The sequence below is a fragment of the Panthera onca genome, chromosome C1 (genome assembly GCF_046562875.1).
Source record: "Panthera onca isolate mPanOnc1 chromosome C1, mPanOnc1 haplotype 2, whole genome shotgun sequence".
Taxonomy (NCBI): domain Eukaryota; kingdom Metazoa; phylum Chordata; class Mammalia; order Carnivora; family Felidae; genus Panthera; species Panthera onca.
This window is the reverse complement of record NC_138346.1, coordinates 171,073,230-171,092,044: the sequence shown is the minus strand read 5'-3', so window position 1 is coordinate 171,092,044 and position 18,815 is coordinate 171,073,230. Positions and strand designations below refer to the sequence as shown.

General features: G+C 39.5%; 1 protein-coding gene and 1 long non-coding RNA gene across 4 annotated transcripts in view; one reads left to right on the top strand and one right to left on the bottom strand.

Annotated features, from left to right (window-relative positions):
- The window catches only part of PATJ (PATJ crumbs cell polarity complex component), a 361,686-nt gene that overhangs the window by 52,344 nt on the left and 290,527 nt on the right, over window positions 1–18,815 (top strand). For all 3 annotated transcript variants that reach the window (XM_078451845.2, XM_078451844.2, XM_078451846.2), the window contains exons 13-15: window positions 2,843–2,919; window positions 4,966–5,022; window positions 16,722–16,856. In XM_078451845.2, the coding sequence (XP_078307971.2) occupies window positions 2,843–2,919; window positions 4,966–5,022; window positions 16,722–16,856 (269 nt within the window). The remainder of the gene's footprint in view (window positions 1–2,842; window positions 2,920–4,965; window positions 5,023–16,721; window positions 16,857–18,815) is intronic.
- The window catches only part of LOC144617244 (uncharacterized), a 35,761-nt gene continuing 33,725 nt past the window's right edge, over window positions 16,780–18,815 (bottom strand). Inside the window, exon 4 of the long non-coding RNA XR_013557568.2 lies at window positions 16,780–16,865. This is a non-coding gene — a long non-coding RNA (uncharacterized LOC144617244). The remainder of the gene's footprint in view (window positions 16,866–18,815) is intronic.

Here is an 18,815-nt window from a genome sequence, read left to right as displayed (position 1 = left end):
TATACATGTAGCAGTGTTTTTTAACATAATAATTTGTAATCTATACATATGTATGTTTTATCAAACTGCCAGATTGTTACATATTTATACTTTAATCTTTTCAATTGATGTGCAACTTTGTCCTCTTTGTACTTTGATAACTTGGCTACGTAGTTGACTGTTCTGCAAGCATTTTGAATAACAGTCTCACACAATTCCCTGCACAGCATTGCTCAGGAAAGCCTTGACAATTGAATGAAATGGGATACTTCACACCATCCTCTTCCAGAGAAGTTTTGGCTTTGTCTTGTGTCAGGAAAGAATGGCCTGAAGGAAGGAGTAGCCCCTCATTCAAGTTAAAAAATTTCCTATAATTTGGAAATTTACCTTATTCTTTTTTGACCCGAGTGGATTGTATTGTAGTTTGATCTTTGCTATTTAAATTCAGGTGTACCCGGATAGATTGTCATGGAGCTATTGGGTGAAAATCAAATACATTCTGAAATTAGAAATATCTTCAGACATTTTTATCTGCTCTTTTTGGATCAATCTCACTGCATTTTTTTCTTCATGAGTATGTTTAATTTGAGTTTGAGAGTAAGACCAAAGTCATTGAACTGCTAGAAGTTAGCTTTCTTATTTGCTGGAGGGGCAGAAAAACTCTCCCTTCTTCCCTTCTAGGTTCTTTGGTCTAATAATTAAATTGACATAAGACAGATTAACAGGAGAAAAACACATTCTATGAGTATGGAAGCCCCATAAAAATATGAGACCCAAGAGTAAGTTGGGCAATTGAGGCTTACATGCCGTCCTAAATTAAGGAATGGGATAGAGGCCTGTGGCTTCAAAGACAAGGAGGCTAATTTGCAGCGTGATAAGAAGAGCAAATGTTTGGTGATTAAAAGTTTGCTCTACCATGACAATAGGTCTTTCAGATAAAGTAATTATCTCTGGTAATAGCTCTTTCTGGTATAGGCCTCCTATCTAAATTCTTTTAGGTAGTTAAGGGAGAGGTAAAAGTTTCTCCTAAGTCTGTTGGGTCTTGATTGTCTTTAGTTCTAAGTATTCCATGTGCCAGAATGGCATATTTTGGGGTGGCATATTCTGCTCCCCTTCATTACCATTGGAATAATGTTTCAGATCATCGTAGTTTTCATTTTCTTAATGTTTATTTATTCATTTCTGAGAGAGGGGCAGGCAGAGAATCCTAAGCAGGTTCCACACGGTCAGCGCAGAGCCTGATGCAGGGCTCGAACTCACGAACCGTGAGATTTTGACCCTAGCTAAGATCGAGTTGGACACTTAACCGACTGCGCCACCGAGGTGCCCATACTATTTGTTTTTCAAGTCCTTTTGTGTAGCTCAGGATTATTGGGCTGCTGAAATTAGTCTTTTTCCTCTGGTACTTAGCTTTGTGCTGTGCTTTAAAACTCAATGACTCTCTGTGCTTCCATTGTACAACTGAAAGATGAAAAACTTAAAAGGAATTGTAGGTGAAATATCATTATTTTATACATGTGTGTGAAATGTCTTTAAATATCATGTTCTTAAGCTTCCCAATTAGCTTACCAGATAAGAAACTGCTGCCGGGAAGAAATTAACAAAGATGGTAGAACTCTTAATGTAATTTCTTATGGAAGTATTGACAGCAGTAAATAGACACACAGTACAGAGCCTACGTGAATGATACTTTGTTTTTAATAAGACTTCCGGTTAGTCCCTTAATGTAACCTAGCGTATCAGTTGATAGAGTTACTTCATGTAGTATTCTTTTGTACATGTAGTGAGTTTAGCTCTTTAGTGTTAGTCTTAGTCTCTTAATTCTGAGGTTAGCCTGATTTACTTGATGATTTGCATTATGTAATTAAGCATTATATGCACCCAAGATTAGCTGTCCGGACTGAAGACTGAAAGAGCTGATATTGCAAGTTATGTTTGATTTTAGACAGATGGTTATGTCATTTGGAATAAGTGTTCTGTGACTTGTTTAATCTTGTGATAAAATGGAGAGTTTTTCTTTAACTTACAGAAAAAACCGTGAAGGTTTGCTTTTTCTGCTACTATGGATATAAGTTGAAATTGTATTTTCAGTACTTTAACTTTCACCCATTAGGCATTATTCAGACTATGAACGGTGCCCTGAACTTCTGGCTAAGATCATATGGAGGACAGGCAGGATACTTAAAATCTGTCTTAGTTCTTGAATGTTACCTTACCTTTGCAAAAAAGGTAATATTATACTTAGGAGTCAAAAAGGTATAACTAACCACAGTTAAAGACCAAAGTAAAGCCAGAGTTTCTATTATATTAAAGCTCATGCATCTCCGTGGTTGAATTAAACCAGACAACCCTTTATATCTGCCCAAGTGAGAATTCTGACTGGGTTGTGTTGATATGTCCACTTGATAGTAAAGATATCTTTTGATAAATCTGTACTTTTTCTATGGGTAAGTGGAAAGTATTACTTTGAAGTGATTAACATTTAAATTAGGTCCTTGTTTGCCTTAACATATTGTAAAGCAAAGCCAGATGTATTTTTCTTATAAACGGCAGGATGTTTACATCTAAAGTGCATATATTTCAAATTTCATTTCTAAGTCATCATTTCCTTTTCCCTTGAAAATAGTTCTTAACAAAAAAGTCCCATCATAATTTGGTCACAGTTGGCCTTACATTTTACATTAGTGTTATAAGTCACCTCTGATTTACTTTACCTGGTAGACCCAAGTTAATGCATTTTCCTTTTCATTCGTTTCCCTTTTACTTACTGGAACTGTGTGGTTATTGAAGAATTTAGTAGTTAAGTGTGTTTGGCTCACCGTAGTTTCAATATTCTTTTTTATTTCTTTATTTTTTAATCCAGAAAAAGCTCCTGACTCTCTAGAAAATGAGCTGAAATCTAGATGGGAAAACCTTTTGGGTCCAGATTATGAAGTAATGGTATGTTAAAATGTTGCAATAAAGAACACTCATATCTCATTTCATGTTAAGCTCCTGACACTGCAGTTTAAAGAGATGGGAGAGCCCAAGAATAGCCAGCTTGCCTTTGTTTTTTTACCTCCTGCCTTTCTTCCCTAGCAGATCAATTGATCTTTTCCCCCCTCTTTTAGCATTTTAAGCTATAAGAACAATTAAGGACTGCACGCAAGTTTCAGTTACAATTAGCAGACACTCAGCTCATGTTGCAAACATTTAAGTCAACAGTAGGCAGAAGAATCTTAGAAAGCTTGCCTTTAAATTTATAACCTATATCAGCTGCTTAAAATTGCTGGCATTTTTATGATTGCTTTTATGATCTGTTTGTTTTATTGTACACTGAAAGGGCTGTGGATATTAGTCCTATGTTTCACAAAGAATCTTACAGTTTTATGAGAAAAATGAAAGAATGATTATCAAATGGATTAGGGAGAACAGGAAGTAATTTAGGTTAGGCAGAAGTTTATAGTGCCAGTGGTCCATTAGACTTTCTTTCACCTGTTATTAGATTCATTGAGTAAGGGATTGATTACATTCCCCCCTATGAATCCACATGAAAGCAGAAAGCTGTGCTTAGAAAAGCCTCTACAGTGTTCACTAAATGCATTAGTAATAAAATATTCTATTAAATTTCTATTGTCATTCATGTTTTCTTACATATGTTTATCATTAGCACTCGTTGGCTGGTTGGAGAATTTTTTTCTCTTCTTGGTTCAGAACATACAACCACTATCTAGTGTCAGAAAATTTCTAATGTTTTTAAGATGAATTAAAACATTCAGTGCTCTATTCTTGCTAATTTTGTACTTGCATGTTGGTTGTTATGAACGCCTGCTTCTTCATAGATTTCAAATGCTGTTTTGTCATTAGGCTATCTATCACCTTAGCCAATAACCTTTTCTACTATTCTTAGTGGTTTGATATTCAAATAATTTGGTGTCTGAGTATTTATGAATGGCCAGTTTTGTCATGGGCTCTTTTTTGTTAAAATTTTACTTTGCCCTTATAACTGTATTTCCAAATTTCATTTATCATACAGTGAGGTCATAACAGATTAGGTAGAGAGGGGAGACATACTTTGAGACTGGGAATTTAAAGTGACAGCTTATTCATTAAGGGTTCTTGCTGTTTCGAGGGATGAGAAGAAGAAAGGAGAAACCAGGCAAGATGAAAAATGCATGCACATATGCATGTACTCCAGTGTTCCTTACTTCATTTTTCTTCTAGAATCTACTTCTGTGAAGTGCAGTACTTCTAGAAGCTTTAAGTTGGATCATTGTTTAACTTACTCCTCCCTCCAGATGTACCATATTTTATTAACAACTCACAGATGCAAATCATCAGTAAAGTATTTTGCTTGCTGGCAATTTACTTCTGTGGATTTCCACCACTGGAGCTTAGAACAATAGTTTTAGGCCAGGGTTGAAAGCTTTAAGTATTCCATGAGCCTCTCACCAGGCCAGGTCTTTCTGTTTGTGTCCTTGCCAGCCAAGTCTCCTAGGGAAATGGTAGAGCTTTTCTGTAGAAAGTCAGATGCTTCAATTTTTCCAAACACATCTTACTTTACTGACCTTGCAATCTTTGTTTTAAGGCCTGGATTTAAAAACAAAAATGACAATAACTCCTGGCTTTGCGAAAAGAGTAAAATTTTTATGGACTCCTTCTAACAGAACATTATATTAAAATTTTAGGGGGCATGGCTTTTTAAAAATAGTGTATGTTTTTGCCCATCCCCTTCTGGGTCAACTGCTGAGTAATTTGGTGGGGGTGGGGGTGTGGGGGAGGGGGAAGGATTGCTGTAGAAAACAGTAACAACAGAACAGGAAATATTCGCTGAAATTCTACATTATGTGTTATACTTACGGATTTCAGAAATATCAAAAAAAGATGAGAATGTAGATCCGTTGGTGTTATCAATATATAGGGTTTATAGATTATTTTCAGAAAACCTAAGAAGAAATAAAGTTCTGCTTTTACAGATACTGGATTTTTTTTTTCTTGTAAATTTAGGTTGCAACTCTGGATACCCAGATTGCAGATGATGCTGAGTTACAAAAATATTCAAAGGTAAGCATTATTTTTTAAAAGGTTACCAGTTTTTTGTTGCTTGAAGAACTTTCTCTAAGTCCTTGTTGGAGAAATTATGTTTCCGGAATTTTAGTCTTAGATGATTTCTGGAAATGTGGTAGGTTCTCACTGTTCTGAAAGGTATTGGTTACATATGCCTGGGAAGGGCATGGCGTGCCTGTGCCTTTTTCAGAAGCCAAACCCAGGTTTAATTACTTTGCCCACTTTAAAGGTAGTGCACAGAGTAACATTGTGCAGAGTGTGTTAACCTTTCAGATATTATTAGCAGACCTTTTAAAATGCTTGCCAAAAATCAGGACCACAAATACAGACTTTTTTTTTTTTTTTTTTAAAGTTTATTTATTTTTGAGACAGAGAGAGACCGAGCATGAACAGGGGAGGGGCAGAGAGAGAGGGAGACACAGAATCTGAAACAGGCTCCAGGCTCTGAGCAGTCAGCACAGAGCCTGACGCGGGGCTCGAACTCAAGGACCGCGAGATCATGACCTGAGCCGAAGTCGGTTGCTTAACCGACCGAGCCACCCAGGCGCCCCAAATACAGACTTTAAAAAATCTTTCAGGGGTGCCCGGGTGGCTCAGTCAGTTGAGCGTCAGACTTCGGCTCAGGTCATGATCTCACGGCTCGTGGGTTCAAGCCCCAGGTTGGGCTCTGTGCTGATAGTGAGGAGCCTGGTTGAGATTCTCCGTTGTCTCTCTCTCTGCCCCTCACCCCCCTCTCAAAATAAATACATAAACATAAAAAAATGTGTAAATGCCATCTTTTTCTCTATTTCTTGAACATATTAATTACAGCTTATAAGGACTTTAAACAGTTAATTCTAATATCTAGATCAACTTTGGATGTGTTTCTATTGTTTGATCTTTTCTCTTATTGTAGTTACTTGTTTGTCTCTCACATCATACCATAAGGTAATTGCCCAACATTATGTAGGACAGCTACAAAAGGCTTCAGATGATGTTATCGTTGTCCAGGGGGATTCATTCTTTTCTCTGATAAGTATAGTGTGTGTTGGGGGTGGGTGTGGGGAGTGGATGATCTCCGAGATGTGGCAGAGGTATGGTTCTGGTAAGGTTCAGACTCTGTCTGGTTTGCCTTTGCTCCTAAGACCTAGCCTTCCAGGTATTTCACACAAGTCTGGAATGTTTTTTACCTGTCCCCTCTTCTTGGTGGGACCTGAACTCCAGTTCTGTCTCCTCAGTACTTCAGGGCTGCTAAAATCTTGGCTTTTCAGAGGTTTTCTTTTTTCCTTTCCTTTCCTTTTCTTTTCCTTTTCCTTTTCCTTTTCTTTTCTTTCCTTTTCCTTTTCCTTTTCCTTTTCCTTTTCCTTTTCCTTCCCTTTCCCTTTCCCTTTCCCTTTCCCTTTCCCTTTCCCTTTCCTTTTTCCTTTCCCTTCCCTTCCCTTCCCTTCCCTTCCCTTCCCTTCCCTTTCCTTCCCTTCCCTTTCCCTTTCCCTTTCCCTTTCCCTTTCCCTTTCCCTTTCCCTTTCCCTTTCCTTTTTCTTTCCTTTTTCTTTCCTTGACAGTGCAAGTGGGCAGAGGGCAGAGAGAGTGGGAGAGAGAATGTAGAGCTGAAAGTGGGGCTCGAGCTTACCCGAAGAGGGGTTCAAATTCACGAACTGTGAGATCATGACGTGACCCAAAGTCAGATGCTTAACCAACTCTGCCACCCCAGGTGCCCCTTCAGAGGTTTTCTGATTGGCTTTTAGCCTTCTTGCTCATATTGCTTTTGAACTCAAGAGACCTCCTTGGAGGAAACCTGCCTTAGCTCAGGCTCAGTTCCTCGTGCAGCTAAGCTCTAGTTGTCTGCCCTCCCATGTTCAAAGCCATTAAGCCCCTGTGTCATCATACTCTACGATAAGTTAAAAAAAAAAAAAAAAGTATAATAACCACACTTCATGCACCTCTTACATCTTAAAAAAATGGCATTGTCTTTTTCCGGACGTATGTTCTGTCTCGCATTCATTCCCTAGTTCCTTTCACCAGTCTTACTAATTTCATTTTCTTTCCTGATTAACTTCTATACAATATATATATTTGTACTCAGTAATTCTTGTATAAAGACACAGAAAGGCTTTGAGTTGAATAGACTTTCAGAACTAACTCCTAGAAATTCACCAGTGCATTCAGCTGTACATTCATTCATTCATTATTCATTCATCAAATATTTATTAGTATCTACTTTGTGTCATGTCCTCTGCTGGGTGCTGGCGTTTCAGAAGAGAATGGAGGAAGAAAAAAAAAAAAACACAAAAAAAAACACCTGCCTGCAGAAGTTCTGTTTTTTATAAAGATTTATTTTATTTTTAGAGAGTGTGCGTGAGCAAGTGTGCACAAGCAGGGGAGAGGGGAAGGGGGAGACAGAGAGAGAGAATGAATGAATGAATGAATGAATGAATATTAAGCAAGTTCCACACTCAGTACTGAGCTCAATGCAGGGCTTGATCCCCCGTTCCCAGAATCATGACCTGAGCCCAAATCAAGAATCAGACACACAACCGACTGAGCTATCCAGGCGCCCCTAGAACTTATATTTTCATAAGGGGAGATAGGAAATAAGTAAGTTACACAGTATTGGTGATATGTGTCATGCAGAATATTGAGGCAGTGGAGATGAATGAGGAATTCAGGACAGAGGGTAGGTTTGCACGTTTAGGTAGGTTGACCAGGGAAGGCCTCATTAAGCAGGTGACATTGGAAGGAAGCATTTTAGGAGGTGGAATAAGCAGCCTAATTTTTCTTCTGTAGAATATGAACAATAATACCTTTGTTGGAAGGTTAAGTATAAATATACATAACGTATGCCTTAATATAGCTCAGTGCTAACACATAAGAATTGTTCAGTAAATGGTGATTTTGTTTCCCAGTTGTGTGCTTCATTTTTAGTTTCGAACTTTTTTTTTTTTTACAAGAAAGCTATTTTAAAACATTTAATTTTAATTTAATTTTAAATCATTTAATTGAACTTTTGTTGTGCCAAAGTATTTAATTCCTTAAAATTTTTTATCCTAGGAGAGTTCTGCATAATTGCACTGTTCTCTTTTCATGTTTAGTTGTTACCTGTGTATGTTTACATACTTGTGGTTAGTATGTCCATCCTTTTATGTAACGTATGTGTGAGGGAGAAGGGACGTATACTTTTCCCACATCACATTCTCACACATCTCTACTTTTTTTCTATAACTTCTTGATGAAATTAATCAAGATGTCCACAGATTATTTCTGTATGTTGATGAAATTATGGTTTTTAAAAATCCTCTTGGGGCGCCTGGGTGGCTCAGTCGGTTAAGCGTCCAACTTCAGCTCAGGTCACGATCTCGTGGTCCGTGAGTTCGAGCCCCGCGTCGGGCTCTGTGCTGACTGCCTGGAGCCTGTTTCAGATTCTGTGTCTCCCTCTCTCTCTGCCCCTCCCCCGTTCATGCTCTGTCTCTCTCTATCTCAAAAATAAATAAACGTTAAAAAAAATTAAAAAAAAATCCTCTTGTAATTAGGAGTTTAGTTGTTGGCTCAGTGTCTTGTTTCCCCTGTAATATGTAAGGAGACTATCCTAGCGATGCATCACAGAGGAGGACACTCGAGTTTGCATAGGTGCAGTGTCCCACCTCAAATTACGCAGCTAGATAGCAGGTGCTTAGAGCACCTTCATTCATCTCTGAAATATTTGCTGAGTTCCTACTCCGTGCCGGACACTGCTGCCAATGGTAGGCAGCAAAATGGAAAAGGCTTTTGCTCTCATAGAGCTTAGACTCTGGCTTTGGGTAAGGGCATGATAATAAACAAGTGAAAGGTAGCTTGATCAAATAGTTGTAGATTGTAAATAGTGATGCAAAGGAGTAAACAGAATGGTGACCTCACAGCTGGGGAGGAGGGAGCATTTTGGAGAAAGCCAGAGAAAGCCTTTCTGAGCCCGGGCCTGAAGGATAAGGGCATGTGGGGCTGGGAACCTGGTGACTGGCAGGTGTAAAAGTCCTTTGGGAGGATAGGGCCAGCTTGTGGGAGAATGGAAGTTGTTAGGGTCAAACTGAGTGAAGATTAGAATTAAAAAAAAAAAAAATTATCTTAATGTTTATTTACATGAGAGAGTGAGAGAGGGACAGACAATCCCAAGTGGGCTCCATGCTGTCAGTACCGAGCCCGATGTGGGGCTCGAACCCGTGAACCATGAGCTCATGACCTGAGCCAAAGTCAGACACTCAACCGAATGAGCCACCCAGGCGCCCCGAAGACTAGAATGTTAAATGAGGATGGTGGGGGAGACCAGGTGCTACAGGGCTTCTAGATCCATGGTGCTAAGCCTGGGCTTCAGTCGTGGTGCCAGGTAACACCAGTGGAAAGATTAAGTGGTTCAATGTGGAGATCTGCGGTCAAGGCTGTAGGTTTTTCTTCCATCTCCTCAGGTTTCTATTTAGGGAATCCATGTTTCATGGACATGGCTGGTGTTCCTAAGGGTCTGGCTGTCTTCAGGTTGTCACTCCAGTTTGCTTCTCCATTGCCACCACTCTTGAAGGGATGACAATTCTGGAAGCATCTTCACGAATTACTTACTGGCCAGTGTAACAGATAAGCTTTTCTTATGAGGTGGATGGAGTTGTGGGGAAAGAGGGAGGTGAAAGCAATTTACACTGGCTTGAGCATTAGCTGCACTGCTTCTAGGAAGCCGTTAATCATGACATGAGAACGGTTTTCCCGCATCTGGGGAGACTGTACTTTTAGGGATGGCTTTCTTGGCAACTGTTTACTATTAAGATGATCACAGCACTGTGAGGGAGAAGCATTTAGCTCATGCTGGTGACCTTTCCGCTGGCCATCAGTTGTAATTTGGAGTGAGCATTAGTAATATCCCTGGTGTGGGAAACAAACATAACAGGTCCTGTTGTCTGGTTTTGACAAGACAGGCTGGCAGATTTCACTTTATTTCCTTCCTGAATTATATTCTCTGAACCAAAGGACATTAACACATGAGTTTCCCCCTCACTCTATATAAGCAAATCTAATTTTTAAGGCAGTGGGATGCACCACTCCCCCACCCACCCCCACTCCGGGAGTCGCAGTGGGTATTAACACTCGATTACCAGGATCAGTTCTTTGCTTTATTATTTATTTAATTTTTAAATTTCTTTATTTTCATTTTTTTTTTTTTAAGATAGTGTATGTGGGTGAGCAGGGGGAGGGGCAGAGGGAGAGAGAGAGAATCTCAAGCAGGCTTCATGCTCAACATGGAGCCCCAGTGCAAGGCTCAATCTCATGACCCTTGGATTATAACCTGAGCTGAAATCAAGAGTCAGATGCTCAGTTGACCTAGCCACCCAGGGACTCTCAGTTTCTTTGCTTTAAACACGTTTTCTCCTGGGGCGCCTGGGTGACTCAGTCGGTGAAGCATCCCCCTCTTGATTTCCGCTCAAATCATGATCTCACGGTTCATGAGATCGAGCCCTGTGTTGGGCTCTGTGCTGACAGCATGGAGCCTGCTTGAGATTCTCTCTCCCCCTCTCTCTGCTCCTGTGCCATGCACTCTCTCTTTCTCTTTCTAAAAATAAACATTTGAAAAAAGTATTTTTTCTCCTTTATTTCTCACAGACACCCTATTGGTCAGCAAGTGTTTTCTTCTTTCCAATTTTAATATGTGGAAACTGAGTGTCAGGCAGGTAGAGTGACTTGTCCAAGATCACATGCAGCTAGTAAGTGGCAAAGTTAGGTAACAAATCAAGGGTTATGTGGCTTCTACACCTGTGCTATTTTTTCTTTTGAATAAATAATATATGGATATGACCTAAAATTAAAGGGCGCCCGGGTGGCTCAGTGGATCGAGCGTCCAACTTCAGCTCAGGTCATGATCTCATGGGTGGTGAGTTTGAGCCCCACGTCAGGCTTGTTGCTGTCAGCGCCCAGCCTACTACAGATTCTCTGTCTCTCTCTCTCTCTCTCTCTCAAAAACAAATAAAACATTAAAAAAAAAAAAAAAGACCAAAAGTTAAAAAGTTACATAAGTATATACTGCAAAAAGTAAGCTTCTCTCCCATCCCAGTCCCCTTCTTCTCCTCTGCAGACACAACTACTGTGTCAGGTTCTCAAGTGTGTGATTTTATACCTCGCTGGTCTCTTTTTTGAGTGGAGAGCATACGGCACAGAATCCAGTGCTATAGTAACTGTGGTCCTCTGCTAGGGTAGTGGCCTATCAGAAACAGGAGCTTTTTCAAAAGACACATGTCCTATTTTTTCCTCGTGACGAGTATTCTAATTTTGTCATTTGTGGTGAGGCCCTTAAAGGAAATTGTGATCCCTTCCTTTCCTCTATTGAGAATTACTGTGCAGGTATTGCTAAAAAGTCTTTTCATTCGTTCAAGGAAGGGGACGGTACTTCCTCAGTATAGGTAAAGGAGGTTTATTGGGAGGATGGCATTTGAGTATATTCTGAAGAATGGATGTGGAGAAATAACTGGAGATTCCAGGTGGAGGAAATACCAACAACAAAGGTAGAACAAGAGTCATAAGTGCAAAATGTTTTTTTTTTTTTTTTAACATTTATTTATTTTTGAGACAGAGACAGAGCATGAACGGGGGAGGGGCAGAGAGAGAGGGAGACACAGAATCAGAAGCAGGCTCCAGGCTCTGAGCCATCAGCCCAGAGCCTGACGCGGGGCTCAAACTCACGGACCGTGAGATCGTGACCTGAGCTGAAGTCGGACGCTCAACCGACTGAGCCACCCAGGCACCCCAAGTGCAAAGTGTGAAATCAGGTGTCAAAAGCTCAACTACCATGTGAGCTAGGCAGGTAACATCAATGATATTTAAAACAGTGAGTGCCAATTGATTCTTGAGCTTGGTGTTAGGCGACTTGAAAAGAACCTTTACTGCATTTCTGTACAAAAGAGTATATAGTATATATTTTTTGAATATTTAGAATTAAAATTTTAGATGGGTGAGAAACTTTAATGCTGTGTTCTACTGTTAGTTGAAAAGTTGCAGCTTCATTTTTGGTATGTTTGTTTTTATTTATGGTAAATTTAGTAATTGTTTCCCTTTTATTTTTTTAATCTTTAAAGTTTTTTTGTTTAGTTTTGTTTTTTTTTAGTTTATTTATTTATTTTTGAGAGAGAGCACAAGCTTGGGAGGCACAGAGAGAGGAGGAGACAGAGAATCCCAAGCAGGCTCAGTGCTGTCAGTGCAGGGCCCCAAGCAGGGCTCATACCAATGAACCTTGAGATCATGGCCTGAGCCATGCTTAACCACTTTAGAGTTGATACTTAACCAACTGAGCCACCCAGGTGCCCCTCCTTCTAACTTTTGAACATAAATGGCATTTAACATCTTCAGAGAGAGAGAAAGTGTGTGTGTGTGTGTGAGTGAGAGAGAGAGAGAGAGAGAGAGACAGAGAGGGAGAGAGACAGGCAGAGAGACAGACAAGGACCAATCCTGGGGTTCTTTCTCTCCTGTTCTATTTTGAGTTCAGCTTTTTGGGAAGCATCCTCCCCCATCCTATTGACATATCTATTCCTCTCCAGAAGGGTTTTTTCCCTTGAAGCAACATCATTTATATTCCCACTTGAGCATTCTGATGTCTTGTTTTCGGGTCCTAAAAGTAGAGCTTTTAACAAATGAATAACCTATGGTTTGCTTCGTGACAGGTCTCTCCACTCACAGGTTGAAGGGCTCTAGCTTGCTTGGTCTCATTTGATTTTCATCATCCTAGCACTGACAGTAAATCACACAATGGTCATACTTTTCCTTGGATATATTTCTTTGTATCCTTTACTTGTCATATCAGGATCATGAAAATCCCGCTGCTCATTAACTTTGTCAATTTAAATAGAACCCCCCTTGCAAAGCGCATTGAATAAGCATCAATAAAGCATAACATGTGACGTGCGTGAAGGCATCAATCATCTGTCTGTTGCACCCACTTCTGTCATTTTCGCACTTTCTGCTCTCTAAGAACTCAGAATACCAAAGGGGTGGACAACTGAAAGAGACAGATGAAACGGTTGATTTGTTTAGTTGCTAAATGCAGCTGGGACAGGTAATTAAACAGTCCTGCTCCCGCAGAGAAGCCTGCAGCAATGTAACATGAAGTCTCAAAAACCCAGCTGTACTCAGATTTAGATTCAGAACTAATATTAGGTAGGCCTCTTTTAGATTGACAGATTTCATAAACATCGTTTCTGGTTTATTTGTTCAGCGTGATTGAAGATGGAGCATGTGTGTTTTGCTCATGGTTTAAGTTTCTAGGGAGCATGTACTGTTTATAGACATCTGGGAGAATAGCCTAGAAGGGCACAGCCCTGTATCTGGAAGGTGAGGGATTCCATGGGCGACCCTCTGTTGTTCCTCTATGCTCCAGTCTATTCCTGACTTGAACTGTTTCATGGATTTGGGGAGTGGGGTCAGCCATGTGAATATATCAGGATTAGTAAGGGGGCAGGATGAGGAGATTGGATCAGTTTCTTCCTTAACCCTTTTATTTTTTATGGGCACATATTGTTATGTAAGTAACTGATCTGTGTGTACAGTAACGTCTTTGGGGCATTTCTATGCAGAAATTGCTATCACTGTCAGTTGCTTGAGTAAAAATTTAGCAATTATCTTTTTCATTGACCTTCTACAAGCAGTCCCCTGGCAGGCTTTTTGTAGGGCAGGTGCATTCTTACCCTTCAATTTTTACCGCAAATGTCCCTGACTTTGAAACCTACCCCGACCAACTTTCCAAACTGACCTCCACCAGTTGTGTGTGGTATCTTTTGATACTTTGATACTTTGATTAGCTCCTTCATGGCACTTATCACAATTAGCAATTATTTGCTTTTCATTTTTTTGTTGGTGAATTGTTTTTTTGTTTGTATCTGCTTGCCATCTTGTTTATTGTGTTTCACAATGGATATTAGTGCCGGGGGCGGAGGTCAAGACTGTTTCTTTCATTCACCTAATGATTCCAACTCATAACTCACATCCTTGTACATAGTTTACATCCTATAAATATATGCTGGATATGATGTCCAGACTAGATTGTAGATTGTGGTATGCTGGTAAATGTCTAGCTCTCAAAACAAAAATCAAAACCAGCCCAAATTTGTAGCATTTACCAGTGTCCGTGGTGTTAATAATCCCACCATGGCAGATTTCAAGCTACCAAAATGACATCATGGACTGCTGAGCTCCGAAACAATTCACAATAGCACTTCAGTGTTTCCAATTTCTCTGTGGGAACAGGACTGTTTAACTACCTCACCCAGCTTTATTTTGCAGCTCAACACATCCACCATTTCATCTGTCTCTTTCAGTTGCTCACTCCTTTAGGATTTTCTAAGTTTTTTTTTTTTTAACTTATTTTTTAATTTACATCCAAGTTAGTTAGCATGTAGTGCAATAATGATTTCCGGAGTAGAATCCAGTGATTCACCCCCTACATATAACACCCAGTGCTATCCCACAAGTGACTTCCTTAATGCCTCTTGCCTCTTTAATCCATCCCCCCACCCACAACTCCTCCAGCAACCCTCAGTTTATTCTCTGTATTTAAGAGTCTCTTATGTTTTGTCCCCCTTCCTGTTTTTATATTATTTTTGCTTCCCTTCCCTTATGTTCCTCTGTTCTAAGTTTTTAGACAGAGAGTATTTCCCCTGTACATGTATAACAGAAGTCCCTTAAAGGAGGTAAAGTGTGGTAAAAATAATCAGGAAGTGATGGATTTTCAATACTTATTGCATTTGTCTTTAATATTATTTAATTGTAGTTGTATAGAATTTTCAATAGCTAGCTTACAAGATTCCTGAAAATTGAACAGTCTGTTCTTACAAGTAATCTTCGCATCGTAGAGACGACCTGTGGGTGGATCCGCTGACCACTCTCTGCGCTAGTGTTTGCCTTATAAATAAAGGGAGATGGTTGGCGGTTTCTTATTACAGACAGATTCGAGAGTTTTTATTAACTTTTTACTACTGAAAAAAAAAAAAACGCTGAAAAACCCACACATGCGTACACACACACATACACTGATAATAAGGAAATTATGTCTCCTTCCTTCTTCAAGGATGTGCATGACTTGGTGCAATGACTAGACAGGAGGATGAGGTGGCAGCAGTGAGAAATAAATCACAGAATGGGAACAAGAGTAAAAACAATGTTAACCCTTCATTTAAAGTGCTGGAACATCTTTTTTTTTTTTTTTTTTTTTTAAATATTACAAGTAAAAATTTATTGACCCTGAGAAAGTACTTCTATTTTGATGTTGCTTCTCACTTATCACAGGAATTACTTCCCAAAAAGAGTGCTGGAACATCTTCATGCCAGAGATGGTGGTAGATCCTGAAGTGCTCGGTGGTCAAGAGCACTTAACTTTCAGAAAATGAGCCTAGGGCCGGAAGTCCCTCATGCCTGTTTTAAGTCCTTGAGGTCTTAGTCCTTAACACTGTCTGCCAGTTCACATTTGTCTGTGTGTATATGGTGGGAAGGAAATGAGCCCCAGATGGTGTCTGAAGAAAGGCCTGTAGATCTCTGGGGACTCAGAGCAGATGACTACGGGGAGGTGACAAACTCAGAGATAAGGGATTACAGATAATAGGATATATGAAGGAAGGAGCCATGTTATGGATGCATTGCCACATTCTGTAGGGTTTTCTCCTTAAATGTACAGTTAGAGGTGGGCTGGTACTTTTAGAGAAATAGACTATTGATATAAGAAATATAAACCATAATTAGTACCATATAACCACATTCGAGTTTGCAGTCGCAATGAGAAATCATTAGCTCCATCTTTGAAAGTCAAGGGAGTGGATTTGTTAGTGCCTTTTTGACCTTTACAGCCAACAACACTGAGTCTCATCTCTTTACTTAGACATTGGCTAGAATTTCTTAACCTTTGACTCATCTGAGCCCATATGAATTCTTTTAAGCCAACGGCATCAATCCTAGGATGGAATAATGATTGCCTTCCTTATTACATAACTACTCTTCCCTAACTGGAAATTGTTCTCACTTAAGTTGGTGAAATGGGAAAGGAGTTCTTTTTTTTTTTTCTTTTCTTTTTTTGCTTTTGTTTGTGGAAAAGGAGTTCTTGAGTGAAGTGCCATTTTTCACAGATGAATTCAAAAACACATGAGCCCATGTTTAGTACCCGGTACTATTGTAGGGCCTGAGGTTATAGAGAGAACATACAGACTTTGCACTTAACCAGGGGGGAGCAATCAAGAAAATAGAAATTATAAACAGCGTAGGTTGTGAGCTGTGAGAGAGATGTGTACAAGTTGGTCTTAGACCCCACACAGAGGCACATTAACTTTGATATTAGGAAGAGCTTCCTGGAAGTGACACTTACACTGGAAGTGTGAGTGGAAATTAGGTAATAAAGAGGAACTAGAATGTTCTGGGAGATGGGAAGCCCTGCAGAAATGTGAAACACTGAATATATACTGGAAACTATAGAAGGTTTGGAATGCCTGTTGCTTCGAATTGAAGGCAGGACTTTGTCTCTCCATTTCTAGGGAATCTGAAAGGAAAAGAGTAAGAACAAGCAAACAAATGTTGCATATTTTATTAGTGATTAGTTTTTCCATTATTGCCCTCTACTGGGATCTTCGTGATCTGATTTAAGAGGTGGGGCTTTCATGCCAAAATAACACTTGACAGAGGGATTAACAGTTGGATATGCCCTTGTCATGTTTGATGTTACTGCTTGTGTTTTGCTACAGTTGCTGCCCATTCACACTCTGAGACTTGGCATGGAAGTGGATTCCTTTGATGGACACCATTATATATCTTCAATTGTTCCAGGTGGTCCTGTTGATACACTGAAACTTCTGCAGCCAGAGGATGAGCTTCTTGAGGTAAAATTTCTGAGAGATAAAAGACAGGGCAGGAATTTCTAAGTTGTAGGAAGATGTATTTTTACCAGAAATTCACTGAGTTTACATTACTTCCAATGTAATGTGAGCTACTTAGGTTGAAAAATACTTGGGGACTATTGTTAACAATACTGTGTTGTATACTTGAAAAATCACTATAAGAGTAGACCTTCATGTTCTCCCCACACAAACACAAAATGGTAACTATGTGAGGTGATGGATAAGTTAACTAACTTTATTGTGGTAATCAATTCGCAATATAGGTGTATGTGAAATCATTACATTGTACGCTTTCAACTCACACAGTGTTATGTGTCAATTATATCTCAATAAAACTGGAAAAAAAATGAAATAAAATGAAGGCAAAGAAAAATACAGCCTGTGTAATGACAGTTCATTTTCCCTGTCATTTGGAAGTCCTGAGATATTCTTTTGAGTGCTTATTTAAGTCATTGAGAAAAAAGGCTAATGGCCTGTTTTAGTTTTATAGCATAATTTCTTTGTTTTAGCAAATTTTTTTTAAAGATTTGAATCCCTACACCTTGTTTGCAGTATATGGTCCCGTCCATTTGCAAGTTTTATTGGTTATTTCTAATAAGAATTAAGCTAGCTGGATGACTTCAGGCTTATGTATTACTGAGTGGTATTTATATGGTCTCCTTGGGATTTGCTCACACAACATGGCAGCCTCAGTGGGCTCACTCAGGCTCCCCAGCCTGTCTTCATTTAGAGCAATTCTACAGCACTACTACTTTGACAAGACTTTCTTGAGAGATTTTGTTAAATTGGACAGTTCTATAGGTAACACAAAAAAACCAAACAATATTGAATCCCCTAATTTTACAGACAAGAAAATAAGTCATTGATTATTTCCAACTTATATCCTTATAGCATGATGACTTTAGTTCATGTCTTCTAACTCCCATTTCACTTTTTTCAAATACATCACACTACTTCCTAAGCTCCAAAAAAAAGTTAGTGGAGGGCGGGGGATGTGGGGAATAGTCACACTTAGAGAAGGCTATGTAAAAGAGGGTTCTCCCAAGAGTTAGAAACCACAGGAAGCCCTCAGTTGAGCTTAATGGAATCAACCTTGTAGCCTTAGTCAAGATTAGACTCCCATGGGCCTTGATTTTAGAGATTTCTTTCTAAAGTTTATGTTTATGCAAAGTGAAATGACAAGGGTAGCAAGTAAGTTTGTTGTTCAATGCAACTGCATTTTTTAGCAGTGTCTGGCCACCTGGAGAAGAATGTTGGGAATTCTGGACTGACTTTTGAGGTCAGAGGGAAAGCTGCTATGACTGGTTGTTGTATTCTGTCATAAGCAAGGGAGGGCAAGATGTTGGAGTCCTGTTTTAAGATGTAGTAAGTTACGGGGTACCTGGAGGGCTCGGATGGTTAAGCATCTGACTTCGTCTCGGGTCATGATCTTGCAGTTTGTGAGCCGGAGCCCTGTGTCAGGTTCTCTGCTATCAGTACGGAGCCCACTTCAGATCCTCTGTCCCTCTCTTTCTCTGCCCCTCCCCTATTTGTGTGCGCTCTCTTTCCTTATCCCTCTCTCTTTCTCAAAATAAATAAAGTTAAAAAAAAAAAGATGTAGTAAATTGCTTATTTTTAGAAGTGCTCAAGTAATCATACTGAGATGCTTACTGCAGATTAATGCCCTTAGGTTTTACTTACATGACTCAGGGTTTTTCTTTGCTTATTGTTTTGGTTTTTGTTTTGGTACTGAGGTCATATCTTTCTCTTCTGATCGTCAGGGCATGTAGTATATCTTTATGGATACCGCACATGATAATCTGGAGATTGGAGACCATTTCTTTTTAATTTTTTTTTAATGTTTATTTATTTTTGGGAGCAAGAGAATATAAGCCGGGGAAGGACAGAGGGAGAGAGAGAGGGAGACACAGCATCTGAAACAGGCTCCAGGCTCTGAGTTGT